The sequence below is a fragment of the Nomascus leucogenys genome, chromosome 12, assembly GCF_006542625.1.
Source record: "Nomascus leucogenys isolate Asia chromosome 12, Asia_NLE_v1, whole genome shotgun sequence".
Classification (NCBI taxonomy): Eukaryota; Metazoa; Chordata; class Mammalia; order Primates; family Hylobatidae; genus Nomascus; species Nomascus leucogenys.
In genome coordinates this window covers 4450956-4465408 of record NC_044392.1, presented here as the reverse complement: position 1 = coordinate 4465408, position 14453 = coordinate 4450956, and the positions used below count along the sequence as shown (strand labels likewise).

The 14453-nt window shown below is 38.2% G+C and overlaps 1 protein-coding gene across 8 annotated transcripts in view; it reads right to left on the bottom strand.

Annotated features, from left to right (window-relative positions):
* The window catches only part of ZMYM4 (zinc finger MYM-type containing 4), a 151977-nt gene that overhangs the window by 88084 nt on the left and 49440 nt on the right, over positions 1 to 14453 (bottom strand). For 7 of the 8 annotated variants that reach the window (XR_004032557.1, XM_003273400.3, XM_030823400.1 and 4 more), the window contains one exon: positions 8055 to 8100. Coding sequence is in view for 1 of the 8 variants with exons in the window: in XM_003273400.3 (XP_003273448.1) it covers positions 8055 to 8100 (46 nt within the window). In the remaining 7 variants the exon portion in view is untranslated. Of the gene's footprint in view, positions 1 to 8054; positions 8101 to 9621; positions 9627 to 14453 lie in introns of those variants that run through there. The other variant, XM_030823402.1, reaches the window with a different exon arrangement.

Below are 14453 nucleotides of genomic sequence, written 5' to 3'. Positions count from 1 at the left end.
AACTTGAGACTGGGAGCTTGAGACCGGCTTGGCCAACATGGTGAAACCCCGTCTCTATTAAAAATACAAAAAATTAGCCGAGCATGGTGGCGCACCTGTAGTCCCAGCTACCCGGGAAGCTGAGGAACAGGAATTGCTTGAGCCCTGGAGGCGGAGGCTATAGTGAGCTTAGATCGCACCACTGCACGCCAAACTGGGCAACAGAGCAAGACTCTGTCTCAAAAAAAAAAAAAATGTATTCTCAGATTCATGCAATTTACATATATGTATTACTGGAAATAGTTAATGCCACGAAGATCCAAATACAGACCTATAGGATAAAATTTTTAAAGCTATTTTATGGCTTAGAATATTTTTTAACAGGGTATTTTATATGCTGTGACAGCAGATTTTATTTTATAAAAATGGCTGCAACAGTATCTTCCACCCATGTGCTTTTCTATAACGTGATCTTCACCCTCCCTCCTCCTATTAAGATGTGGGGTCTATAGCTTCTGAATCTGGGCAAGCTTGTGAACTGCTTGGTGGAAGGGATGCCAAATAACTTTTGAAGCTAGGTCAGAAAAGATGATGCACCAGCATGGGCAACATAGCCAAGACCCATTTCTACAAAAAAAATATAAAAATCAGGCGAGTACAGAGGTGCAGGCCTATAGTTCTAGCTACCTAAGAGGTTGAGGCAGGAGGATCACTTGAGCCCAAGAGTTTGAGGTCAGAGTGAATTATGATAGTCACTACACTACAGCCTGGGTGACAGGATGAGAGCCTGTCTGTGGAAAAATAATAATAATAATATAACTTATGCCTTATTTGCTGAATTATTATTTTGCTTGGATCCCTGAGCCACCATAAAAGAAGTGAAAAGAACTTAAGGCTGCCACACTATGAGGAAGGCAAGGTAACAGACTATGTACAGGTGCTCAAGTCAGCAGTCACAGTCTCTGAGTCCTGTTAGGCAAGGCACCAAACATAAGTGAACAAACTTTCAGATTATTCCAACATCAAGCCATTCAGTCAACTTCAGCCTCCAAATCTTCTCAGTCAAGACCAAAGACATTATGGAGAGAAAAAAAAAAAAAAAACCATCCCCAGTATACCCTTTCTGAACACCCGAGCCATTGAATCCTTGAGCTTAATAAAAGTGTTTTACACCATTAGCTATGGGGTGATTTGTTAAGTAGCACATACCAGCAATCAGAATGCAAATTCAGAATATATCTTACATAATTTAGAAGGCTCTGGAAAACTACATTAACTGACTTAAAAAGTGACACTAGTGATTAACAATGCCAAATTTCTAGAGTCTGCATAAAATTCACAAAACAACTATAAGAAAACCAGTATTTTCTAAATCAATACTATTTAACATAAGGAGATTTTAAATATGTATATAATTTGATAAATGATTAATAGACATCTATTTCACCCACATGGCTATTAGTAAATGTATTCTAGATAACAAAATTCTATTTTTTTCTCTTATCTTTTCACTGGGAAATGGGTCCGAACCCAGTATTTGGAATCATCTTATATTCAAACATTTACAACATACTTTTACCACCCTCTTATCCTACTGATCAACCTAAACTAAAATTCACATAGAACTTATGTCTCCTTTTTAGTGTCAGAGTTTCCTTGATACCACAATTTTATTTATTTATTTATTTATTTATTTATTTATTTATGAGATGGAGTCTTTTTCTGTTTCTCAGGATGCTAGAGTGTGGTGGCACGATCTCGGCTCACTGCAACCTCCGCTTTCAGGGTTCAAGTGATTCTCCTGCCTCAGCCTCCCAAATAGCTGGGATTACAGGTGCCCGCCACAACACCCAGCGAATTTTTTGTATTTTTAGTAGCGACAGGGTTTCACCATGTTAGCTAGGCTGGTCTCGAACTCCTGACCTCAAGCGATCCACCCGCCTCGGCCTCCCAAAGTGCTGGGATTACAGGCGTGAGCCACTGCGCCTAACTGACACCACAAGAACAATGCTGAAATTGCTCTAAGTTACTGGCAAAAACATAAACCTTTCACCAATATAGAGATAAAACAAAACTCAGTTTAGTTCAGTTTATTCATTTGAAAATTGTATACTAATCACTGATCAGTTCGTTTAATTCAAGAAGAACCTATACCTTTATTTAAGGAGAACTAAAAAATTATTGAGAACTGTGAGGTGTTTTTCAGTTAACACCATCTCAATTCTCTACCCATGTTTACATCCCTAAAGAAGACTTTTAGGCTTTGATTTCAACATTTTCATAAAGAAAGTATTCCTTTACAATGTTTGAAGGATCCAAATAATACTTAGCAAAAGACCATGTAAACAAAAATTTTTAAGTTTTTTTTAAAAAAGACTCAAATTATCAGTTTTTTTATTTTTGTTTGTTCCATTTAGAAAAATTTTAATTATATCAGTTCTTTTAAAAATTGAGCTGAACTGATAAGGCAGATATATAATAATTCTGACACAAACTGATGCTGATGCTCCACAAGCAGCCACAAAAACTTCAGTCATGGTTAATATACCTAAAACTATTTCTGAATTACTTTATAAATTACTACACTATTTCACCGAATAATAATTATTCTTCAAAACCTGTGATTCAAGTGAACTAGGGTGAGGTACAGAAACAGGTAATGAAAGATTGGAAAGGAGGGACTTTGTAGCTAGGTAAATCAGCATTCAAATCCTGATTCCATCACTTAAAAGTGAAATGATGTCTCTAAGCCTTAGTTTGCTCCTTAGTGAAATAGAAACAGTCGTAGTACCTTTGAAAAAAGGTTGTTGCAGCAGATGCTATGTACATAACAACAATTCTCTCCCTTTTCCTTACTAAGAGAGGCTCGATTTTATTCTTGACAACAATGAGCTCAGCTAAAGGATTACTATTCCCAGCTTTCTTTGAAGGCAGGATGGCCAATGAGATATAAACTTAAGTACACAGGTGGAGTTTCCAGGAAAGTTCTTCAAGAAGCTGATTCTGTTCAGAAGTGTGCCTTTCACTCTCCTTCCTCCCTACTCCAGGCTCAAGATACAGCAGCCATCCTAGAACACCACGCTACCTTGAAAATGGAAGTCACACACTAGGGATAAAATCCAGATAGCTGGGAGAGCTTTCTTGATAACCACAGAGCCATATTATCATCTGGGCTTCTTTTATATGAGAAATAAACTCCTTTTCTTTCCTCATTCCTTCCTTATCCTTCCTCCCTCCCTCCCTTCTTCCTTTCTTTCCTTTTATATTTTGAGACAGGGTCTTTCTCTGCAGCTCAGGCTGGAGTGCAATGGCACCATCAGCTCACCGTAACCTCAAATTCTTGGGTTCAATCAATCCTCCTGACTCACTCTCCCAAGCAGCTGGGACTACAGGCATGCACCAGCACATCCAACTATTTTATGTATTTTTTGTAGAGACAGGGTCTTGCTATGTGCCCAGGCTGGTTTTGAACTCCTGGGTTCATGCAATCCTCTTGCTTCAGCCTCCCAAAGTACTGGAATTACAGGTGTGAGCCACCATGCCCGGCCAAGAAATAAAGTTCTATTGTGTTTCTATTACATATAGTTAAACCTAATATCCTAATTAATATAATTATTATTAGAATTTTTAAAGGGCAGGGCGTGGTGACTCATGCTGGTAATCCTAGCAGTTTGGGAGGCAGTGGAAGGAGGCCGGCTTGACCCCAAGAGTTTGAAGCCAGCCTCAGCAACATAGCAAGATCCTGCCTCAATTAAATCAGAAAAAGGGAGAATTTTTAAAAGATAATACATGTAAACTTTTTCACAAGTAAACTAGTACACTGGAAGTAGTCAAAATAATAAGAATAATTTTTAGAATCCAAATAACTGTACTTCATGAACAAATCAGCAATGCTCTTACTTTTCCCCTGAAACTGTCAAGTCCGTTATGTTCAATAAACTTACTCTATCAATAAGAAAAGTAACCATTGCTGAGTGACCAGTTGGTTATCTTAGAGCCATTTAATGAATAAAAATCCTTGACTTAAGGAAGCAACTATCTCAATATATTAAATAAAAATAATCTCCCTATTTTATTTCAACTTCTTTAAAACTTCACATAAACTAGTAACGGTTGAGGGAACATGAATTAAGATCATCTACAGAGTCAGTCATTTCCTCTAACACACCATGTATCTTTAAAAATCCACATCGCAAATTCTCCTGACACAGGAGAACAAACTTGAAGAACCGTACCTTCTCTTCTCACCTGTATAAAATGTTGAAGTCTTCTTTCTTTTAAATCCCTTTCACTGAAGATACTGTATCTTTGGAAAGTCAATTCTGATTTTTCATGTTTAAACTAGATTTCTCAATGTCTTCACAAATGGGGTTAGCCTCTGCTAGTTTATGTGTGCCAATAATTAGTAAATACTACATTTTGCTGACAGTGATAGGATTATACCACAGTAGGGCAGAATTTGATCTACAAAACAAATATTTGAGGTCCCATATCCTGGTGGTCTTGGGCAATGAGTAGATGGTAGGTCTAGCAGAGTAGGTCTGGTAGGTCTAGTGCTACACCAGACATTTTGAGACACTTCCCCGAGATACAGTTAATCTTTTTTTCTAGACATGAATCCCAAGACAAAATGAGAGGGCTACGATGATCATCTTTGGTATCGGAGCTTTCCAGAATATCATCTATGTAACTGTCTGCCCTTATCTCTCCTGGATAGGGGTCTATGTTCCTGAATTCCCCTCACAGAAAGAGGCCAGTATTCCTTCCAAGCTAGTCACTTCTCTGCCTCCAGGGCTTTCAACATCCTTTTAATTTAAACTACCAGAAAAGGGGAGATAAAGGGTAACCTTTATTGCACCATTTGCAACTAACATTTGGTATAAAACCTTCTGGTTGGCTGGGTGTGGTGGCTCACTCCTGTAATCCCAGCACTTTGGGAGGCCAAGGCAGGAGGATTGTTTGAGGCCAGGTGTTTAAGACCTGATTGGAAAACATAATAAGACCTAATCTCTACAAAAAAAAAAAAAAAAATTAAAAAATTAGCCAGGCATGGTGATCACATCTGTAGTCCCAGCTACTCAGATGCCTGGGTCAAGTGACCCCAGGAGTCCAAGGTTGTAGTGAGCTATGATCATGCCACTGTACTCCAGCCTAGGCAACTGCAAGACCCTGTCTCTAAAATAAAAACTAAAATAAAGAATAAAACATTCTGCTTGTAAATCTAGAGCCTAATAATGTTTAAGGAAGGAGAGCAGAGAAACACCATGCACCAGAAACATAAACCCCAAATGTTGGGTGTAGAACTCCAAGTACAGTAGCCCGGCTACAGGTTTAATACAGATTCCTATTGCCTCTTTAAGATTGTTTTTACTGCAACAACTTTAACAATGCATCAGATTAAACCCTTCATTAGAAAGCTATATGATTCATTTCTAATACCAATATACACACTTGAGCAAAGGCATATCATCCAAAATAGGTATTCAAACATTATTTGGCGAAAGTGAGTAGTGACAGAGGGATGCCTTCCATGAGGTATGTTTTACTATCTGGCTTGGTCTCCCTGACCACAGATAATTGGTTCAAAGATGAACATGAGAATCAAGCTGGCCCAATCATAATCTTTCTCCAGACAACTTGAAATTTAGAATGGATATACAGAAAGACTAAAAATCGTGGGAATATAACTGCTTTCTGGCAGCACTTGTAGAGAACAGACATGATCTCCTTTTGCTGAGTACCCTGGAGGAAATTCATTTTATCTTATATTTTATGAAATATCCTAGTATATATCTAAAATGTTTCTTCTGGATAAGCTAGCTAAATTCTATTTTTGATTGCCTAAAACAAAAAAGACAAACAATAACTAAATCCACTGAAGATCAGGAGATATAGTTACCTCTCAATATCAAACAACATAAAGTCAGATGGTAGTCTAAAAATACTATCATTCTAAAATATTAACAAACTAATTACAAAGAGAAAGAAAGTACAGATCCTACTGGTAGAAGTAAATTTTTTTTTAAAAAGTACATTCCCTTAATTCAAGAACTCTAGTTGACAAAATTTATCTTTCATAAAAAAGCACAAAACTATCCTTTGATAATTAATTCTATTCTTGGAATTTATTCTAAAGAATGCTTCAACAAGTATACAAAGATGTGTATGGGAATACATATTCAATGTTCTTAATAATAATGCAAAATTGAAAATAAATTATACATGTATAAAAGAAGCTGGTTAAATTATAGTACAGCAGGTCCTCTAATAACGTTTCATCCATTATTTTGCTGTAGCACTGAAGAGAGAAACAAAGGCTGGACGCTGTGGCTCACGCCTGTAATCCCAGGACTTTGGGAGGCTGAGGCAGGTGGATCACTTGAGGTCAGGAGTTCGAGAACAGCCTGGCCAACATGGTAAAACCCCATCTCTACCAAAAATACAAAAAATTAGCTAGGAGTGGTGACGTGTGCCTGTAGTCCCAGTGACTCAGGAGGCTGACACAGGAGAATCACTTGAACCTGTGAGGCAGAGGTTGCAGTGAGCCTAGATCACGCCACTTCACTCAAGCCTACGTGACAAAGCAAGGCTCCATCTCAAACAAAGAGAGAAAAAAACTGACTCCAAGCCAGGGCTATTATTTATGTGGAGTTTGTATATTCTCTCCATGTCTGCATGAGTTTTCTCCAGATGTTCTAGATTCCTCCCACATCCCAAAGATGTGCACATTAGGTTAATTAACGTGTCTAAATTGTCCCAGTCTGAGTGAGCATGGGTGTGTGTGTGTGAATGCACGCTGTGATGGGATGGCATCCTGTCCAGCACTGGTTCCTGCCTTGTGCCCTGAGGCTGCCAGGATAGGCTTCGGCCACCCATGACCCTGAATTGGAATAAGGGGATTGGAAAATGAATGAATGAATACAAATTATTGTAATAACAAAAATTTACAAAATATATAATCAGCACAGAAATGTACATACATGATGCATTCAGTGAGCCCATCATGTTTATTATTGCTTGTTTCTGAACTGCATGGTGGTAGGAGGTGCTCTTGACAATGTTTGCTTTGCAAACATTTATTCCTTAAGTTAACCAACCACCACTACAAGCACCATCACTCGCTGATTCACCAAAAACTGGGTAAATAATTCTCTTACTTGTTTTTATTAATCTTTCTTGTATGCATGTATAGCTCACATTTATTTCAATGTTTAATATTTGAAGTGTTTTAGATCTTTATTTAGAAGTTTGATGGTGTTTTTGTGACTAAAAATATGCCACAGGAACTTAACTCTTACTTATGTCAATTTAAACTTATAGTAAAATTGGTTTCATTATATGTCATTTCACCTAAAGTCACAATTTCCAAGAACATATCAACAACATTTAGTGAGGACTTATTATACAGCCATACAATAAAATACTGAGTAGCCATTAAAAAGGGTGCAACAGGTCTATATCCATTAACACAGAAAGATGTCTACGCAGTTGAATGAAAAAAAGCAAGTACAGTATCTATGATTCCTACACACATATATAAATCTCCATACACCATGTATAGATATATACACTCATAGAAAAAAGTCTGGAAAGATATATATGTTAAACTTTTAAAACTGGTTATCTTTGGAGAATGGTAATGACAAAGGCTTTTACTTTCTATTGTATTCATTTCTGTATCGTAAAATTGAATGTATTACTTTTATAATCGTAAAAAACAAATTATTTCTAAAAATACAATAACACAAAAAGAATTTTAAAAGAAAATAAAAGACCTTAAACCAAGTAGAAACCCTTAATAGTGGTAAGTATAATCTTCCATATAGACACAAAGTATGGCTACATTTTAATATGATAACTATGAGAATAAAATATTTATTGAAAAAAAGAGTAAGATTCTTACAATTCAGATTAACCTGCTAAAAGAACAGTATGTGATGAGATCTAGACTAAATCAGATTGAACCATCACATAAATCAGCCCTAACTAAACACTATAATAGTTAAATACCGTATCCAGATTAACATTCATTTTCTATCTAAAGACATGATTGTTTTTTCTCAAATGGTACTTACAGTTCTCTACAATTTCATCAAAAACTGCACCACTTTTTTGTTCAAACTGGAAAAGCAAAAAAGGAAAGAGAAAAGCAACATTACCATCATATCTTCTATCATACGTTCTTTTGGTATCCCTCCCTATTCCCCAAGGAGCTGCAATTTTCAACCCAAATTACATAAGTGCACAATATAAACAAAAACATTGCCAAATAGAGTAAAACAAAATTTAGGATGAACCAAAGTAGTTCTCAGACCAAAGTCCCAAACTAAAAACTAAGAGATAAATCACATCCTCTCACTATAAACAACTACTTATTTTTTTAATCATTCATGTCACAAAAGAGATGATCATATATATTTTTAATAACAGTAAACACAGCTAACACTTCATAAGAACTTACTAACACCGAGAACTATGTAAAACTTCCCATCAAAACTGAACAGAAAAATTAACAGCTTTTGCTCTTAAGCTAAAGCCAGAAACATGCTGCTCTTAAATTGAAAGTGAGGCCTGTTACAGTGATGGTTCCTACTGAGTACGTTAGTGCCTAAGACAGAAGTACAGCCATGTCGGAGGTAATTTCAGATCTTTAAACACACAAGGAAAAGAAAGCAAAGCACCGGTAACTCCTAAAGAAAATGTCACACTTCACTTGGAGTCTCTGAAGGCCTCCTTACTGTGGAGGTTCCTGATTCCCTGCCTGTTACTCACCAATGAGGCAAGAACACAAGAAATGTTGCTTCTTGATAAATCTTGCCTACTATAAGAAGCCAGAATCAGCCACCCCATTCAAGGGAGAGACTTTTAAGGAAAAAAGAACTACCTAGCTACCTACATAAATGTAGAGGAAACACAACAGCTAGCTATAGTAATCAGTAGTATCTGATATTCATAAATATGAACAGAAAATAAAAGATCCCAGGTTTCCAAAGGAAACCTATGTGAAAGAGAAAGTTCAAGGTAAACAAACAGAACAACCACTGCAGAAGGAAACAAGTAACTTATAAAAAAGCAACTTCGTGGCTGGGCCCAGTGGCTCACACCTGTAATCCCAGCACTTTGGGAGGCTGAGGTAGGCGGATCACAAGGTCAGGAGATCGAGACCATCCTGGCCAACATGGTGAAACCTCGTCTCTAGACAAAAAGTTGGAAAAGATAATTTATGTGACATGGAGGATTGAAGCACTAAGTCTAACAGCAATATCAAAGGTACCCCCAAAGAAGAAAATAATGGTGAAGGGGAAAACAGAAAAAAATTTCCCTGAACTGAAGATATAAATACCATATCTGAGATTGAATGGGCCCACTAAATACCAAAGAAATAACGAAAAAAAAAGATACATTCTGGTAAAATATATCAGAATTTCAAAAGAAAACAAAAGGAGCAATTTTTTTAAATGACAGTGCAGGTAATTTATAAACACATTTAACTTGAAATTCAACTATGTAAACATTGGAAAGTAAAGGAAACCAAACAAATAGTGAAGGTCACACCACCTACCATTCCAGTCAATGAGCTAGGCTCTAGAATGAAAGGGAAATGGGAAACGAAAAATGTCACTCTGGCGTGGTGACTCACACCTGTAATCCCAGCACTTTGGGAGGCCAAGACGGGTGGATCATGAGGTCAGGAAATCGAGACCATCCTGGCTAATATGGTGAAACCCCGCCTCTACTAAAAATACAAAAAAATTAGCCGGACATGGTGGTGGGCGCCTGTAGTCCCAGCTACTCGGGAGGCTGAGGCAGGAGAATGAGGAGAATGGCGTGAACCCGGGAGACGGAGCTTGCAGTGAGCCGAGATCGCACCACTGCACTCCAGCCTGGGCGACAGAGCGAGACTCCCTCTCAAAAAAAAAAAAAGAAAGAAAGATGTCACTCTGTAAGCCAAAGAATGAAAGCATCTGCCTACACTGAGAGGAATCCCATTGTTTAATAACACTGTTTGTTTTTGAACAATACTGTCCCAAGGCCCGATGCTATTATTCCTTTTCATCTTATACAATATTTCTCATGATTCTCTAGCCCCCTAAAGCTACTGCTCATTTTTCTCTTCCCCTTGACAGCAAAACTCTTCAAAAGGCTTGTCTAGCCGGGTGCAATGGCTCACTCCAGTAATTCCAGCACTCTGGGAGGCCGAGGTGGTCAGATCACCTGAGGTCAGGAGTTCAAGACCAGCCTGGCCAACATGGCAAAAATCCATCTCTACTGAAAATACAAAAATTAGCTGGGCCTGGTGGTGGGCACCTGTAATCCCAGCTACTTGGGAGGCTGCGAGGCAGGAGAATCACTTGAACTCAGGAGGTGGAGGCTGCAGTGAGCCGAGATTGTGCCATTGCACTCCAGCCTAGGGGACAAAGCAAGATGCTGTCTCAAAAACAAAAACAAAACAAAACAAAAAAGCCAGGCATGGTGGCTCATGCCTGTAACCCTAGCACTTTGGGAGGCCGAGGCAGGTGGATCACGAGGTCAGGAGTTCAAGACCAGTCTGGCCAACATGGTGAAACCCCATCTCTACTAAAGATACAAAAAAATTAGCTGGGCATGGTGGCACACACCTGTAGTCCCAGCTACTTGGGAGGCTGAGGCAGGAGAATTGCTTGAACTCGGGAGGCAGAGGTTACAGTGAGCCAAGATCGTGCCATTGCACTCCAGCCTGGGCAACAGGGCAAGACTACATCTCAAAAAACAAAACAAAAACAAAAAAAAGGTTGTCTATACATGCTGCCTACAACACCTGTCTCTTGAACCCACTTCAGTAAGGCTTTTGCCCGCACTATTTCTACTGGAACTTTTCCTGTCAAGGTCATAAGCGACCTCCATACTACTAAACCCAATGATCTATTCTCACTCCTAAAGGAGAAAACAGAACTAGAAGACGACAACCATTTAAGGTGAAAAAATTTGGATCACAATCACTACTTCACATCAACATTAATCCCAGATAAGTTAAAAATAAACTGAAAAAAAAATAAAAGCCCTAGAAGATAGAAAAGTCTTTTAACCAGAAAAAGAAATCTTCATGAAAAAGATTTTAAAGTTTGACTATATTTTTAAAAAATTGTTTGGAAAAGCTTAAAGGTAATCTGAGTGAAAAAGTTGTAGTAGTAGTATAATAATGGTTAATATTCTATGTATAAAGCAATCTTGGACTCAATTAAAGAGTACTATCCCAACAGAAAGTGATCAAAGAACATAAACAAGTACTAAACATTCAATCTTACCCAAAATCAAAATTGAGATACCATTTTCTCTCAGACTGGTAAAGATACAAAATGAAGAGAGACATAGAAATGTCCCTGTTTTTAAAAAACCCAATAGTATATCTTGGAAAATTATCTTTATACAGAGATCTACTTCATTCTTTCCAGTGGCTGCATAGTCTCTTATTATATTATACTGATGAACATTTTAAGGTTGCCTCCTGCTTTTTTTTTTTTTTTTACAAATGTAATATTGCAGTTGTCATCTGTATACATATGATATGGCTTAGGTATGTGAGTATATCTGTAGGATCAATTTCTAGAAGTGGGATCACTAGGTTAAAAAAGATCACTAGGTTAAAAAAATTAAATATTTAATTTTTTTAATTTAATTCCTCCCAACTAAGCTTCATGAGTTGCTGGGATTACAGGAACACACCACCATGCCCAGTTTATGACACTTTTTTTCCAAGTACTTTATATGATTTAATCCAATTTAATCTCCCAAAAATCTCATAAGGTAGGTACTGTTAACACCTCTATTTTATAGGTGAAGAAATGGAGGTACTGAGAGGTTAAGGGGAAGGACACACACACATACACAGCTCTGAAAGTCTCCCAGGAAAAATGTCCAAACTTCTGTGGATATATATGACTCTCCAAAATCTAGCCCTAACTTCCTCTATAGCTTTATCTTTTCCTGCCTTCACGTTCCTATTACATCCCCATCCTGTAAGCAAATGCTCCAGCTATTATAAATAACCTATAGCTGCTCACCCAACCTTTCAGGTAGTTTCAAGCATCTGGGCCATTGTGCACAGTGCTTAAGCTTTTCCAGTCTTAATTCAATAGTAAACACATACTCAGCTTCAAGCTAAAGCTGCAACTCCTCTATGGTACCATAATCTCACACACAACCCACACACACCCAACTTCCCGAACAAAGTAGAATTCACAGCTCTTTCCTAGTGATACTACGACCAATGTGACTATGTAACAATTACAATAACTTTACTCCCAAGTTGGGAATGCTATAAGGAATCAAGTACCCATACAGGTTTCTGAAGCTGTATGAGGTCATATCCCATTCTTTTTGTAGACCAACCTGCTGACAGATAACAGGGGCTATACAAACCCTGAGTTTTAATCCAACTTTGGAGACTAAACACAAAATCAATAAAAAGGAACGCTTTATATAAAGACCTTTAGAATAATGTCAAAAATTAAAAACAAAAAACAATCTAGTTAGTTTCTTTCAATAGAACCTAAACGAAATCAAGATTCTATAAAGGATTAGAAATCCTACACTTCTCAAAGCCAGGGCAGGCAAAAGTGCACCCTGAAGAAAAAAACAAACGAAAGATTATTTTTCTCCTATAACAGTCTCACAACACAGAACATTTCAGTGACCAGATATGTGGGACTTTTTCATCACACACCAAATATCTAGCAGACACCAACTGTGTGTCCTACAATTCACTTCAATTCTGACACTATCTACCTAGAATTAAGAGTCAGATCCCACAGGTTGAAGGCTCAGTCCAACAAGGCTGCCTCCCACTTCAGATACCAATCACAAGCCCCAGGCTGTGACTTGACCTTGTAACTGGCCAGCTATGTAACTTAGGGTGCACACAACCCCCACCTCAGGTTCAATTAATTTGCTAAAGCAGCTCATGGATCTCAGGGGAACACATTTACTGGTTTATTATAAAGGATACTACAAAGGATACAGGTGAACAACCTGATGAAAGAGATGCACAGGATGATATATGCTGGAGAGGCACGGTGTTCCCACGTCTTCTCTGGGCATGCCACCTTTCCAGCACCTCTACGTGGTTCAGCAATCCAGAAGTTTTCTGAACCTTGCCTTTGGGGTTTTTATGGAGGCTTCATTATGTAGCCATGATTGAGCAGCATTGGCACTGCTGCTCAACTTGATGTTCAGCCCTCTAGTCATGTCTTGGTATTTTTGGTGACCAGCCCCATGCTGAAGCTATGGAAAGGCCTGGCCCTAAGCCCAAGTCACTCATTAGTACACAATCCACACTTATCACTTCAGAGATTCCAACAGTTTTAGGAGCTGTGTGCCAGGAACCTGGGGCAGAGACCAAATATGTATTTCCTATTATATCACAGTATCACACTAGCCTAAAGAGATTTTTATTTGTTCTGTATTTAGTAGCCTAGCACCTACAACACTGCCTAAAATATAACAAAAACTCAGTCTTTGCTGAATAAAAGAATCACTTCTATTAGTTAATAAGTAGTTTGAAACTTGTTTATTTAAAAAACTTAACCATAGAGTGTACTTTAAATTTTCCCAAACTCCCAAAGTTTCCACTGAAGTTTCAAATAATTTGTATACTTTCAACAGACCACTCCAAATCAAATGTCCAATCCTATTCCTATTCCTTCAACCGCCACAATGAGTAATGTCAGTCTTTCCCTGTTGCTACTCTGATTTGGATGTCCCTTAGTTTTTCAAATGTATTAATTCTGATGATTTTTACAATCATTTTTTTCAAGTTTCTCAATGTGAGAAATTTGTTGCGGAAAAATTTTTTTGAGACGGGTCTTGCTGTGTTGCCCAGGCTGGAATGCAGTGACATGATCACAGCTCACTGAAGCCTCAAACTCCTGAGCTCAAGGGATCCTCCCACCTCAACTCCCAAGTAGCTGGAACTAGAGGTGTGCACAACCACGCCTAGCAAATTTTTTAAAATTTTCTGTAGAGACTGGGTATTGCTATATTGCCCAGGCTGGTCTTGAACTCCTGGCCTCATGATCTTCCCATCTCAGCCTCCCAAAGTGCTGGGAATGCAAGCATGAGCCACCACACCCAGCGATATTATATTTTTTATACAGGCAGCTACCACACAGAAATATAAAAACGACTATGAGAGCTGAAACCATGCAAAGCAATCTTAATGATCAAAGAGAAAAATTAAAATTGTTCCATGATCTTTTTTTGTCCAAACACTTGAAACGTTAAAAACTGTCAGTTTGGCCAGGCTCAGTGGCTCACACCTGTAATCCCAGCATTTTCGGAGGCCGAGGTGGGCTGATCACCTGAGGTCGGGAGCTTGAGACCAGCCTGACCAACATGGAGAAACCCCCTCTCTACTAAAAATACAAAATTAGCTGGCCTTGGTGGCCCATGCCTGTAATCCCAGCTACTCAGGAGGCAGGAGAATCACTTGAACCTGG